We start from the raw sequence: 16,149 nt of genomic DNA on the forward strand, positions 1-16,149 counted from the left end.
ACTTGTATTCCCACTTTATTTTCCAGATCTCCTTAGCTTGACAATGTAATTCCAAGATATTTTATTTCCATTACTTGTTCAGTACTGATACCATCTGCAGAACATTAGTTAGACCCGTAGTAATCTAAGGTTGTGAAACGTGAGTAATGACAAAAAAAGACGAAGCCCAACTCAGGATATTCGAGCGGAAGATACTGGAAAATATATATGACCCGGTGCAAGAGGAAGACGGCACATATATAATCACAAAAAACGATGAGGTTAATGAATTGAATGAAGTATATGATATTGTAAAATTTGTGAAAAGACTGTCATGGCTGAAACATGTCCAGAGACAAGAAGATGCAAAAACAGCAAAGAATATAATAAAATGGAAGCCAATAAAAAGAGGAAAAAATGGAAAGCCAAGAATTAGATGGTTAGATGACGTAGCAGTCGACCTTAAACGGAAAACTATGACTATAAGACAATAGAGGAGAAGGGTACAAGATATATTCGAATGGAAAGACATAGCTAGACAAAAAACCCATCCACTATTATGATAGAATAGAATAGAATAGAAATATGATTTATTGCCATGAAAATTTTTACAATTTTATCGACAAAGATTACAAATAGTCAAGAAAACAATACAGTAACAATCCAATTTACTAAAATTACATAAATCGTCAATATGTTTAAATAATAATAATAATAATAAAGTTAAAACAGAAATAATCAATTGCAAAAATTTAAATAAATTGCAAATGCATAGTGTACCTAATAATTAATAAAAAAAGGTTTAAAAGTTAAAAAGTTAAGCTGCTCCATATGACACCCAAATATAGATAAAAAATAATAAAAATACTACTTGTGCAAAGGGTACTGTAATTTCTTAGTTATTGACTAAAAAATCTTCTACTGAATAATATGGTCTTTCAGACAGGTAGGCTTTTGTTTTTTACGGAATTTGTGGAAAGATGGTGCCGATTTTAGTTGTAGGGGGAGATGGTTGTACATTTTTTTTGCGGAATATAATATCGATTTCTTTACTAACTCCGAGGACGGGGTCGGCAAATAGACGTCAAACGTAGAATTTCTCGTGAAGTAGTCATGATTAAGTAAGCAAACAGTTTCTAAAATATACAAAGATGAAAGGGTTAAAATTCCGTGATCTTTGAAATAATTTCTGCAATGTGTTGTTCTTCTGAGGCCAAACTGATATCTTTTTGCTCTTTTTTGTAATTTGTAAATAACATCGAATTGGGCAGCTGTACCAGAACCCCAAAAAGGAAGACCATAACGAAGATGTGACTCGAACAAAGAAAAATATGTTATTTTGGAAGATGCTAAATTGAGTTCATTCGAAACAGATCTTATAGCATAGCAAGCTGAAGAGTGTTTCTTCCGTAACAAATCGATATGGAGGGACCATTTAAGGTTGCTGTCTAAAAAAATACCAAGAAATTTTACGGAATCAACGGTACTGATCTGGCTGTTATTAAGAGGTAAGGGTTGAAGAGCTCCTTTATAAGACAATGCTACTGTTTTATCTACGTTAAACGAGAGTAAATTTGAGTCAGACCAGGTTTTTATTGTAAGTAGATCGGAAGTTATAGTAGCATGAAGAATTGCAATATTTGAGTTGCTCCAAGTGATACTGGTATCATCAGCAAAAAGAAAGATTTTTCCATCGATTTTTAAATTAGTGATGTCATTAATAAAGATAAGGAAAAGTAGAGGACCCAATACTGAACCTTGAGGTACCCCACATACAATGTTTTTGAGACTAGAGTCTGTATCATTTGCTCTAACCAGTTGTTTCCTATCATCCAAGTAAGATTGGAACCAATCTAAAGAAATGCCTCGAATTCCGTAGAAATTTAGTTTTTTTATCAAAATGATGCCAGAAGAAGAAGAAGAAGAAGAAGAACAAATTTATTTAATATTTTACGAACACGTAATACATACAAACAATATAAAAATCTTAGCAGTGCTTTAACACTAGAAGCACCAGAGCAGTCATTTTGACTGCTTTCTATTTTTGACACTCTGTATTACTTATTCATAGTTATTTTAGAAACTTGATAACTTATGACTTTTCCTAGAACTATTTGAAGATTATAATTTCTCAAAAGTCTAATAAGTCAGGAAATAAAATTCGAAACTATTTATCCTCGTGAGCTTTTTAAGTTGGAAAAATAAAGCATAACAGAGTGGCGAAATACTCGACAAGGGAAATCTAAATTGCATTTCACGTCGTGTCATTCACCGTGATAATAATTTTGGCGAACTATTTTCTTTAATATCCACCAAAGGTGAATAAGAATAAACTAAAAGAAAAGAAGAATAATAAAGAATTATTATCACGGTGAATGACAGGACGTGAAATGCAATTTAGATTTCCCTTATCGAGTAATTCGCCACTCTGTTATGCTTTATTTTTCCAACTTAAAAAGCTCAGAGGATAAATAATTTCAAATTTTATTTCCTGACTTATTAGACTTTTGATTAATAGATGGTGCTAGTAGCATCTTTGGTAATTATTTTGATAATTACCCGGAAAGGATGAAAGGATTTGATTTCAGTTCAGTGCCTCTACTCAGGTGCTCCGATGAGGAAACTGCAGAGGCTAATGTGCTGTATAACTACTGCACATAGTAGAGGCTCTGTACTGTAATCAAATCTGAACCATCTTTTCTTTTCTTTTAGATTATAATTTGTCTTTTACAGGTACTTAGCGTAATTACTTTTTAAGATATGCTAATGTCTACCTAGAAGCACCAGAGCAGTCATTTTGACTGCTTTTTCTTTTTGACCCTCTGTATTACTCATTCATATTTATTTTACAAAATTTATTATTTGGGACTTTAATATTTCTTATTTGAGGATTATAATATCTCTTTTACAGGTGATTAGTAAAATTACATTTTGAATATGTTGATGTCTACCTAGAAAAATTCGGTCCTAATGACGAGGTATTTCACTTTGTGATCTACTTTTCTGGGAAATGTTTACTTATTTTATGTATAAGATGCATCGAAAATAATTGATATTAGGTAGTACTCTAATACAATATAATATAAGTACTCTAATAATTGATATTAGGTAATACTCTTTGCAAGTGCGAGTTCAATCTGTATTTTGATTTTTCATTGTGACTTTTCTCTTTTCTGCTGTTATCATATATCTCGTCGATATTTGACTGAGCAGGAACTATTGGAGTGTTTACAGAATTTTTTAGATAATGAATCTGAAGTAGAGTTATGTGATGAAGATGTATCCGTTAATGAATATGACGAGTGTGTACCTGATAAAGTTGATCAAGGACATTCATCGAGTAGCGATTCTGAAGATGAAATTGAGATTAAGAAGACGCCCAGTACTTCTGCTTTAACTTCGAATGCAGACTCCAATACCTCTTCAGGAATGTTTACCAACCGAGTAAGAGGAATTCGCGGAAGTAATTTACAGAATTCCTCCATCGACACCGTAGGATGGGAGTTCCTTGACAACAGCGCTATTACACCAGGTTAGCAACTATATTATATTAGTAGCTTCTATTTATGTATTCACTTATGTATTGTTATGCTCTACCTTTTCTATTTATTTAGATTAATTAGTAAATTCTTAATGTGATTGATTATCCAATTATTTTATTTATTGCCCATGTAAAGACATAACTAAATTCCAATTAAATTTTCCAATCAATTTTATTATCAGGTCTAATTTTGTATTTGATACAATACCTGTAATCTGTGGCTTCTAGTATTTCTAGTTGCTTACTTCTTCCAGGGTAGAAACAGGGAAATTGACAACACTCAAATTCATATAAATGTAATCTATTGTTTTTATTAAATGCCGTGTACATATGATTCAAAAATATTAAAATTTAACTTTGTTGCAACAATCTCTAACTTAATAAATTAAAACTCTAACTCTGATATCTCCTTGTTTTGACAAAATTATTTATTTAATTAATTTCTTATTTACTCATACTAAATTGAATGAATTTTACTTTTCTTCTTTTGAATTGATTTCTCAAATTTGAAATGACTAACTGTGTTACAAAAATATTGTTCAATAAACAATTAAACAAATATGGTCTTGATATAAATGACTTTTCTCCATTCAGACAAATGATTTGACTAACCTTTTATTCTTCACTCCCTCGTTTTCTGGATTGCGCTGTCCTTGATTCTCTCAACACGTACTCTCTGGTTGTTGCGAAAAAATCCCCCTCGTCAAAACTGCTTCCAAGAAAAACACACAGGGCTTGCTCGAATATCTAGTGCACAAACGGATAATAATCAGCTACTCGTTCTAGACAAAAGAAAGGAATCTCCCTCGGACCAGGAAATTAGCTCTTCAACTGGTCGACGATTTGGTTTCAACTTGATTCTGCTCACAAAGGCTGATCACACCAACTCTACACTGATTCTACACTTTTAAAAATCTCGGCTGCCTTCTCTCGATGTTCATTACACACTGACTTTATTTTTCTCTCAAATCCCTACTCTCACATCCATTATCCCTTCTCCCGATATTTTTCGTCCACTAAACAACAACCTCTCTCAAACCATTTATTTCTTAAGAAACCCAATATTCTTCCATATAACTTTTTCCAATTTGTCAAATTTCAAGGAAAATTATAATTAGTTATTTTCTACTCTCTACTTTTACGACTAAAATAATACAGTTTGTATACCACATTAAAATACCTTCCCGGAAGGATCTGAAAAACGTTATTGTCCCGTCAACTCTCTCTCTCTCTCCACTTTCTAATCACCGAAATATTTTGTTAATGCCCCGTCCATTTCGTCGAATAATTATCACTAATCGTTTTAATTTTTCCGAAACACTTGTTTACTATTAAAATTAAATTCTAAACAAATTTGGCCATATACAGGGTGATGAAAACTATCATTTCATGGTCGTTGATATAAATTTAATTTTTTTGAATTTCCTTAAAAAAAAAACAATTCCACAACAGTATATAATATTGTTGAGCATATTCTTCTTCTTGATGTGCCTATACGTGACGAATTTTGGCGATCATCATGGGAATTTTTAACCTTATCTACAGGATGTTCTTCTTCCGGACCTCGCTTTCCAAATATTTTTCTTTGCAGGATGACTTGTAGAAGGGCATATCTGGATTCATCTCGCATGTGGCCGAAGTACTGTAACTTTCGAGATTTGATGGTGGTCAGTACCTCTCGGTTCTTCTACATTCTTCTGAGGACCTCTACATTTGTAACTCGGTCAGTCCACGGGATTTTCTATTCTCCGACATAGCCACATCTCGAATGCTTCCAATTTTCTACACATATCTTCGTTCAAGGTCCACGATTCAACACCATATAAAAGAACAGAGAAAACGTAGCATATGAAAGTGAAAAACATGTGAAATTTGTCAATTATGTAAAAAAATTTGTATATGGGTCTTGTATAAGCAAAATTGAAAAATTTCGCTTCTGCATAAATTGTACTTAAATAAATAAATAATTTATTTAAATTAACTATATATGTCTTTTATTATAAGTTATTAACTCAATATAGATTTTATCTAGTAAAATGAATACAAAAACGGCTGGCGATAGAAAATCCTAATAGCCGTCATTTTGACCGCTGCGGTGCTTCTAGGTATGCAAAAATGCTGGTGCTTCTAGTGTTAAGTTGGTACATTTGTAGCCAATTTGGATCCACCTATTTATGCTGAAGGAATTTTTAACATCACTGATAAGCAGAGTATGGGCCGGTTGGGCCAGACGGTCAAACTCCAACTCAGACGTCCATAGCACTCCAAGCCCCGCCCACCACAAAGCCACGCCCACCGACCACGCCCACCACAAAGACACGCCCACCGACCAAAGCCACGCCCACCCGACCAATGATCGCCCACCACAAAGCCACGCCCACAGACCAATGGGAACAAAACCACCGGCCAATGATCGCCCACCGACCAATGATCGCCCACCGACCAATGATCACTCATCGACCAATATCCCGCAGCATCGCCCAAGGATCAATGAGCACTTACCGAACAATGAGAACGTCACAAAGGTCTCATCTAGCCTGTCTCTTCTTATAACACGGATGTAGTCAGAAAGCCAAATAAAGTGTCCATCGGTCTACCCGATCCATGTAGCACCTATCTGCCATCTGCGCTGTTATTGGTTCGTTTATTACATGTAAGACATTAGCAAAAGAGCATTGTAGCATGTCTCCGACCTGACTGATTATATATTGTTGGAAAGCGGAAGGAATATGTTACCATATAAACAAAAGATGTCAGCAATGACAAAACGGCCCTATATCATATCTTCGTGTCTATTGGTCCAATTCGTGTGAATATGGTCTCGTTGGGAAAAAGAGGGGATATTGAATATGTTAACATAAAAACAAAGATGTCAGCAATACCAAAACGACACTATATCTTCGTTGCTATTAATTTTAGCGCAACAGACATCGAAGGGAAGGAGAAACATGGCAACACTGCCAAAACGGTGATATATTTGTTGCTATTGGAGATATTTTGACCTGTCAACTTAATGGGGATTCCACGTCTATTACAGTTCTTCGCCTAATCATGCCACCTGTCGGCTGCAACATGTAACTATGCCCAAGCCATCTAGAAGAACGTATACCATTCTTACAGTATGACCATCAAACATCCTCGATATCCCTCCAATCATACATTCCTACAATGAACATATACCATTCTTACGCTGTGGTAAATTCTTCATCTTATCATGCCACCTGTCGGCTGCAACACGTAACTATGCCCAAGCCATCTAGAAGAACGTATACCATACTTACAGTATGACCAACAAACATCCTCGATCTCCCTCCAATCATACATTCCTACAATGAACATATACCATTCTTACGCTGTGGCCAAACCAGCAAACATCTCACGTACAAGTCCTTTCTACGGAAAGTTGGGTAGTATCATGAAAATCACCAAACAAAAAAAAAAATGGTATTGCGATTCGCATACTGTATTTTATCTACGGCAAGGAGGGTAATATTATGTAGGTTGGTATTTTACTTTTATAGTTAAATAAGCGTCTATTCAATATATAGGAGACTACATTTGCCATCTAGTTTTTATGTTTATTATTAGCTCTAATCCTTCCGTAAACGGAATATAATAATGTATACAACGTTTATATGATATATAAACCTTCGGTGTAGAATACTATGACGTTCCCCCACTCCTTCAAAATTCACAGATACATGATAGAATACTATGACGTTCCCCCACTCCTTCAAAATTCACAGATACATGATAGAATGAATAAAGCAAAAATCAGTATCATTCAATCATTCGATGAAGCAAGATGGAAAAAATTGAGTTGTTCAGAGGTCCGAACGCAGTCAGAAAAATTAAGCAGTTAAATGTAGATGATATACTTATTGATCAATGGATGACAAACACAAAAGTTACCTGCTACATCCTTTATGTCAGCGGAGTACCAGCATCATTTGTACTCTTATCGAAACGTGACTTTGATCCACTTGGGTACAATTCCCTTCGTAAAGGTACATAGGCGTGCATCCGTGCGGGTTAAAAGTCGACCGTCCTTTTTATACTCCAAAAGGAGGACCATATTTAAAGGTAGTATGTATCAGATATATTTGAGAAAAAATTATATACACTTAGAGTATACCTAGGTAGAAAAAAAAACTTTTGTTAATGTATAAAGACATATCTAACAGTATTGTCGTAAAGAAAAAGCACGTTATCAATTTATATATAATCACATAAAGCATATGATAGAGTGCCAAAGAGACCTTATACATAACATGTTGTTAAAACAGACATCATAACGTAATTTGCCATTCAAAATCCTGTAATTTGAGGTGCTACATGATAAGATTCTACATATAATGCGAATAATATAAGATAGAGGGTCAAAAAGGCGTTATATGTGACATGTTGTTAAAACAGACATCACAACGTAATTTGTCGTTCAAAATCCTGTAATTTGAGGTGTCATACGATGAGATTCACCATACAATGCTAATAATAAACGATAATGTGTCAAAAAGGCGTTATACATGACATGGTGTTAAAACAGATATCGCAACGTAATTCATCATTCAAAATCCTTTAATTTGATGGGTCACACAGTGATTTCTGATTATCCGTTCAAAAGATACATGGTGCAATGCCATAACGGCCTAAGGGATAACTTGGTTGAACTGTAAATGCTTATTTATTGTTATTGACGTTAAAACAAAGCCATTGGCATACAAAAATCTCTTATCGCAGTTCGATCTCTAGCAAATCCTAATTCGCTCAATTTTGCACCAAGTGCTCCGTGCAATATATCATTAGAAAGGTCTTTTCATACATATTAAGAAAATCACTGACCAAGTGTGTTACGGTCATTATTTATGGCTGAAAACAACAAAAAACTACAAATTCTCAATGTACTATATTGACACAAAATGTACTTATATGGTACCAAAAAAGGCCTTATACAGAACATTGTGTTAAAACAGACATCACAACGTAATTCGTTATTCAAAATCCTTTAATTTGATGGGTCATACACTGATTTCTGATTATCCGTTCCAAAGATACATGGTACATTGCCATAACGGCCTAAGTGATAACTTGGTTGAACTGTAAATGCTTATTTATTGTTATTGACGTTAAAACAAGGCCATTGGCATACAAAAATCTCTTATCGCAGTTTGATCTCTAGCAAATCCTAATTCGCTCAATTTTGCACCAAGTGCTCCGTGCAATATATCATTAGAAAGGTCTTTTCATACATATTAAGAAAATCACTGACCAAGTGTGTTACGGTCATTATTTATGGCTGAAAACAACAAAAAACTACAAAATCTCAATGTAGTATATTGACACAAAATGTACTTATATGGTACGAAAAAAGGCCTTATACAGAACATTTTGTTAAAACAGACATCACAACGTAATTCGTCATTCAAAATCCTTTAATTTGATGGGTCATACATTGATTTCTGATTATCCGTTCCAAAGATACAAATATTTGTACAAAATTACGAAAAATCGAATAATTTGAAATATTTACAAAAATATTTTAAGTTGTTTGTTAACATGCCGGATGCGTATGGTTGATAAGAAAGAATGTAGACGTTATTTTTTTTTGCAACAACAGGAATCCGTTAAAGATATGACAAACCACAATGCTAAAAGTCCGGATGGAGCTGGTTGATAATACGTACCCACAGTTGTTATTTGTGTAAATGTTATCGTATATTTTTAAAACCACAAGGTCTTGTTTTTGTAAAAACACATTCAAACATTTGATCACGTTCATGCTGCGTGAATTTCGCCTATAAATACTGAAATAAACGAGCATATACCACAGTCGACATCTGACAGTTTCTACAGTATAGTTGCAGTGTTCAGTGAAAGATATTCAATTAAGGTAAGAGATTTTGTTGTTTATTTTACATATGGTTTTTTGTGAATTTATTGGTTTGCTATTTTGTTAAATAATTCTGATGTACATGTGTTTCTTTTTGTATCCCGAATGAAGTACGTGCCTCCTAGTGGCGGGATACGGGCAACAATACATTGGCTTATAGGGCAGTCCTTACAGTAGGGATCCTGGCCTATACAGAAAAATGCAGGCGGGTGTGGGGTAATACTGCACTTTGGTTGCATTGGTGGTGTATTGGCTAAACGTGCAGGACAGGGCAGGGTATGGTGCTGATAGAAAAGGCATTCAGGCATCAAATATCCAAAAATCTTTTCAGGCCATAATAATGAAAAGACCTTCTCCAAACGAAATAAAAACTTATACTGAAATGATGGCATCTCCTGAGGTAAAATGTTCCGGAAGTAAAATGAGCCTCCATTCGGATCTCCGGGTGAGGACTATCTCAGGGGGAACACCATTGCAGGTTAGAAAAATCAGGATAGGGTCTTGGAATCTTGGTAGTCTTACAGGTAAGAGTCTGGAGTTAGTGGATGCGCTCAAACGAAGAAGAGTTCAAATTGCTTGTATTCAAGAAACTAGGTGGAAAGGACAAAGGGCGAAGGAACTAGGTGATGGATATAAATTGTGGTATGTAGGGAGTAGTAACACTAGAAATGGAGTTGGTATAATTGCTGATAGTGAAATGAAAGATAACGTAGTAGATGTTGTAAGAACGAGTGATAGAATGATGTCAGTGAAATTTGTAATTGATAAAGAGGTATTGAATGTTGTGTGTGTGTATGCTCCTCAAACAGGTCTGGGTGACAATGAAAGAAGAGCTTTCTATGATCAATTGGGAGACATACTGAGTGATATTCCAGCGGAGGAGAAAGTTATAATAGGAGGTGATTTCAATGCACATGTGGGCCAAGCCAAGACAGGATATGAAACAATACATGGGGGATTAGGCTTTGGAACTAGAAATGAAGCTGGAGATGACATGCTAGAATTAGCAACAGCATTGGATATGGCGATTGTTAACACATTCTTTAAAAAGAGAGAAACTCAACTTATTACCTACAAAAGTGGACAACATCAATCCCAAATAGACTACTTCATGATAAGGAAAGAAGACATACGTGAATGCAAGGACTGCAAGGTAATAGTTAGTGAGACAGTAAGCCAACAACATAAGCTGCTTGTTCTGGACATCGAAGTAAAAAGCGAAACTAAACAAAAATATCGGAGAGGACCACAAAAAATCAAGTGGTGGATGCTAAAAGATGAGAAGGAAGGTCTATTCAGGGAAAGAATTGTAGAAAAAATATGTTGGAACATGAAAGGAAGCCCTAACACAATTTGGAGAAAAATGGCCAATATTATTAGAGAGACGGCTATTGAAATACTTGGGAAAACGTCAGGAAAGAAGTTTGAAGATAAAGAGACTTGGTGGTGGTCAAATGAAGTACAAGGAAACATAAAAGAGAAGAGAAAATTATATAAAAAGTGGCAAGAAACCAGATCGGACATAGATCTTCAAAACTATATGGTCGCCAAAAAGAAAGCGAAAGTAGCAGTAGCAAAAGCTAAAGCAGAAGCGTATTCAAACCTATACGATCAACTTGATACCAGGGAAGGCGAAACGAAGATATATAAAATAGCCAAACAGAGAGCAAAGAAAGCAAAAGATTTTAATCAGATTAGATGTATCCGAGATGAAAATAATAAAATACTAGTTCACGAAAGGGATGTCAAAAAGAGATGGAGAAAGTACTTTGACAGCTTATTAAATGAAGAATTTGACAGACAGCCTGTAGAGTCAACGGAGACAGTAGCAGCAATGGTCACCAAAATAACCAACGAGGAAGTGGCTCAAGCGCTTCAAAAAATAAAGAAAGGAAAAGCGGTAGGACCAGATGATATTCCTGGGGAAGTATGGAGAGCATTGGGAGAGACAGGAACAAGGTGGCTAGCAGGTCTATTTAATAGAATTATGGAAGTTGGACAAATGCCAGACGAATGGAGAAGCAGTATACTGGTACCTGTTTACAAAAACAAGGGAGATATACAACAATGTACAAACTACAGGGCTATAAAACTGCTTAGCCACACCATGAAAATATGGGAAAGAGTAATTGATAGACGGATACGTGAAGAAACCGAAATATCCGGGAATCAATTTGGCTTTATGCAGGGTAGATCAACAACAGATGCAATTTTCATTATAAGGCAGTTGATGGAAAAATACAGGAGTAAAGAAACAAACGCTCATATGGTATTCATTGATCTTGAGAAAGCATATGATAGAGTTCCTCGAGAGATTCTGTGGTGGGCACTCAATAAGAAAGGAATCCCTGGTGAATATGTAAAGATTGTGAGGGATATGTATGAGGGAGTAACGACTAGTGTTAGGACAGGTGTGGGAGAGACTGATAAATTTCATGTGAAAGTAGGATTGCATCAAGGTTCTGTGCTTAGTCCGTATTTATTCTCATTAGTTTTGGACCAGATAACAGCGAAAATACAGGGTAACATTCCATGGTGCTTAATGTATGCTGATGATGTCGTGTTAGTAGGAAATAGTGAAAGAGACTTAGAACAAAAACTGGAACAGTGGAGACAAGCTCTGGAGGAAAAAGGTTTAAAACTTAGTAGGACAAAAACAGAGTATTTGGAATGTTCATTTAAAGATGGAGCTACTACAAATAAAATGGTATCTTTGGATGGTGAAATGATTGTAAAAAGCAATAGTTTTAAGTACCTAGGATCGGTATTACAGAGTAATGGAGAAATAGATGGAGATGCATGCAGTAGAATTAGGGCTGGATGGATGAAGTGGAAAGAAGCGAGTGGTGTGTTGTGTGACAGAAAAATTCCAATGAAGCTGAAGGGAAAATTCTATAAAACAGCCATAAGACCAGCTATGATGTACGGAACTGAATGTTGGGCAGTGAAAAAGAAAGAGGAACAGCGAATGCATGTGGCGGAAATGAGAATGCTTAGATGGATGAGTGGAGTGACAAAGAAGGATAAAATTAGAAATGAATATATTAGGGGAAGTCTAGGTGTGGCACCAATTGATGCCAAAATGAGAGAGCATAGGTTAAGATGGTTTGGTCATGTTCAACGTCGAGACGTTAACCACCCAATACGAAGAATAGCTGAAGTGCAGATTCCTGGAAGGAGTAGGAGAGGAAGACCAAAGAAGAGCTGGGGGGAGACGATAAGGCAGGACATGTTGGTAAAGGGGATTAACATTGATATGGCCCAAGATAGAATTGTGTGGAGAAATGCAATTAGGGAAGCCGACCCCGCATAGGGATAAGGCAAAGAGAATGATGATAATGATGATGATGTGTTTCTTTTTATCTATGGGTAATACTGGTTTTAATTCTCTCTTCCCAACTTGTTTGCAGGTCTTCTAAGTATTTATGATTCTTGTATCTATATATACTTCTCTTAAAATAAAATGTGTGTACTATAGGTGATTTTATTCTTATATTCAATGTGATTTATTATAAGTAATTTTATTACTTGTTTTTATATATCATAGGATGTATCTGTCGCTGATATTTTTAACTGATTTTACGTTTTATCCCTAAAATAATAATAGCTGTTTATGACGCATTTCTACTATACTTTTTTCATCTTTTAATATTTCCTTATTACATAAATAAATGAGGTAGGTTTTTACATTAAGATAATCATATTTTACTATTTAGTTCTAATACTTTCATGGTCTAGAATCCGCATATGGCCCAGAATCGGTATGCCGATACGTGACCACTTTCAAGCACCAGAATCGCCATGTGGCGCAGAATCGGTATGCCGATACGTGGTCACTTTCATGCACCAGATTCCAGCTCATCATGAGCCAGAAGCGGTAGGCGGATTCCAGCTCATCATGAGCCAGAATCGGTATGCCGATACGGGGGCCACTTTCATGCACCAAAATCGCCATGTGGTCCCGAATCGGTGGTATGCCGACTCCCGGACACTCAAGAATAGTAACTTTTTATGATACATTTAGCGCGGTACTCCGTCTTCTTTTAGCACATTTTTCTTGTTATCTGCATTAGGATAATAGTATTTTACCGTTTAGTTCTTATTTTCTAATTTGATTTATAAATATGTTTTATTTCATGTTTTTTTTCAGGCATGTATGATGCAACACCTGTCCGTATATTTCTGAACAATTTTATGATTTATTTCAGTATCTTTTTTTTTTATGCCGCATTCTACCGTACTTTTGCTTTTCAGCAATATACGATCAAGCGTAGCTGTCATTTATATTTTATATACGACCAAGCGTAGCTGGTATTTATTTTTAACAGTGTGATAATAATCGTGTTGCATTTTCTATTTTATGTACGACCCAACTTATTTTTTTTTATTTTTAAAAATATATTGACAATCTTTGTACTGCATTGGGTTAGTAAATAAGAAACAATATGAGTCATTTTTATTATTTTTATTTTATACTAGTACATTATTACAGTTTTTAATTGAAAACTAAATGCCCTAGTCGATTTATTTTAACATTTCTATCCATGGGTTCAACGGCATAATGGTTAAACGATGATGTCTTGTAATCTATGCTTGTGCGCTGTTTAAATTGTCGGTCAGAGCGTTCATCACTGTTACGATGTTTTTTCTCAGTTTTCCGAACATTTTCACAGGGGCTTCGATGCATGTTTGAGTTATTTTTAAACAAAGGTTTTATGATCTTATTAAATTTATCCGGGAATGCTTGATGTCTCAAATATCCTCTATGAACACCTGTGACTTCTAATATTTTTTTTATAGTTTAGGCTGTTAAAGCCAGTTAGGATAGGTGATGTCATCGCTCCTTTTAAAGGTAGTGACGTGTGCAATCGATGAACTGGTATGTATATAATAAAAGGTACGCTAAATAAAATCTATAATATTTTATTTGTTAAAAATTAATACGTATAAAACACAGAACTTTAGTATATTCATTCTTGAAGGTCGGATATGTTATCTGTTATTAAGATGAACTTAAATTCTGAAGTTTTTCTTGGTTGTTCTAAAATTTCTTGTTTTCTTGAAGTATGTGTCTGTTATTAGTCAATAATATCTAGGTACTTCAGTTCTTCTATAATTTCAGCTGCTTCTTTTCCGGTTAAAGCATCGGCTTTTGAAAGAATTTTAAGCCCTTTCACAAGCATGTTCGGATCACCATATTTGTTATACTGAAACCATATTTCTTGCAGTTCGTTAAGTACCTGCTTATTTGCTATATCACAATCCCGTGTTTCAAGAGGTCTGGAGGGAACATCATCACGGTTTATCTTTGAACCTTGTATCTGCATGTTCTTTGCATCTTGTTCCTTCTGTGATATATGTCTTCTTTTACCCTGTTGTTGTATGTCTGATGTATTTTCTGCGTCGGGTTCGACATTTTTTGCGGTGCCATGTAAGACCTGTGTTCTTCTTCTTCTTTTTCCTAGATACATTGGCTTAATATTTTTTTCATATTTTGTTGTGTGAGATTGGTGACGTATCTTTGAACCTTGTATCTGCATGTTCTTTGCATCTTGTTCCTTCTGTGATATATGTCTTCTTTTACCCTGTTGTTGTATGTCTGATGTATTTTCTGCGTCGGGTTCGACATTTTGTGCGGTGCCATGTAAGACCTGTGTTCTTCTTTTTCCTAGATACATTGGCTTAATAATTTTTTCGTATTTTGTTGTGCGAGATTGGTGACGTAGACGTCCACGGTCATCTTTATGCACTCCGGATTCGTCTAGAAGAGTTTTGTAAATTTTTTGATCGGCTAGAGTATATTGTGTAGGTTCCTTCGAGAAAATCAGTTCGTACAGGCCGGGTGTAGCTTTAAAAATGTGTGAATCCATTTTAATGCTATCTTTACCGAACTGAATGGTGTGATTTCCAAACTCCCATTCACCCGTCTCCCAGTTAAACGTGGGGCCAAAGATCTGGTCAGTATTCCCTAAATCTTGCGTATATGTTTCTAAATAAGGGTTGTACGATGTTTGTATATGTAGAGGTTCGTCGTCACTGGTCTGTGATGGTTGATTAGTTTGTAAGTCATCCTCGTTGAGATCTGGTTTAGGAACATTTTTATTCATATAATTGGTTATTTCTTTAAGAGGAGTAGTTATTGGTTTAAACGTTGACTGTAGAAGTTCTTTTTCATCTGCTTGCATTCTTCTAAGAGCTTTGTACTTTTCTCTCACTATTGCCGCAAGTTTGTTTACTTGAACCGCTCTATTTGAAGACATGTTAACAAATGACTTCTCGATTTGTAACTGCTTGTATTTATACCTCTGTAACCTTCTGTTAGCGTGTCTCTGATGAGGTCTTAGGTACCCTGAGTAGTTATATGTTAGCGTGTCTCTGATGGCATCTGAATGTCTCAGGTACCCTGTGTAGTCATCTGTTAGCGTGTCTCTGATGGCATCTGAATGTTTCAGGTACCCTGTGTAGTCATATGTGTCTTCTGTTAGCGTGTCTCTGATGACGTCTGTACGTCTTTGTGGTCGTCTGTGCCTTCTATAAGCGTGTCTGTGATGACGTCTGTATGTCTCTGATACCCCTCTGTGGTCGTTTATGCCTTCTGTTAGCGCGTCTCTGATGACGTCTGTATGTCTCTGCTACCTTCTGTTACCCTCTGTTAGCGCGTCTCTGATGACGTCTGTATGTCTCTGCTACCTTCTGTTACCCTCTGTTAGCTAGTCTCTGATGACGTCTGTATGTCTCT

At 35.6% G+C, this 16,149-nt stretch overlaps 1 protein-coding gene across 1 annotated transcript; it reads right to left on the reverse strand.

The window, feature by feature from the left end:
- Positions 1–14,488: 14,488 nt before the first annotated feature.
- LOC126883567 (uncharacterized) lies at positions 14,489–15,670 on the reverse strand. The gene is made up of 2 exons (XM_050649209.1): positions 15,062–15,670; positions 14,489–14,848 (listed from the first exon to the last, which is right to left on the reverse strand). The coding sequence occupies exons 1-2, from the start codon at positions 15,668–15,670 to the stop codon at positions 14,489–14,491; spliced, it is 969 nt and encodes a 322-aa protein (XP_050505166.1).
- Positions 15,671–16,149: the final 479 nt, after the last annotated feature.

Source organism: Diabrotica virgifera, chromosome 4 (genome assembly GCF_917563875.1).
Source record: "Diabrotica virgifera virgifera chromosome 4, PGI_DIABVI_V3a".
Taxonomy (NCBI): Eukaryota; Metazoa; Arthropoda; class Insecta; order Coleoptera; family Chrysomelidae; genus Diabrotica; species Diabrotica virgifera.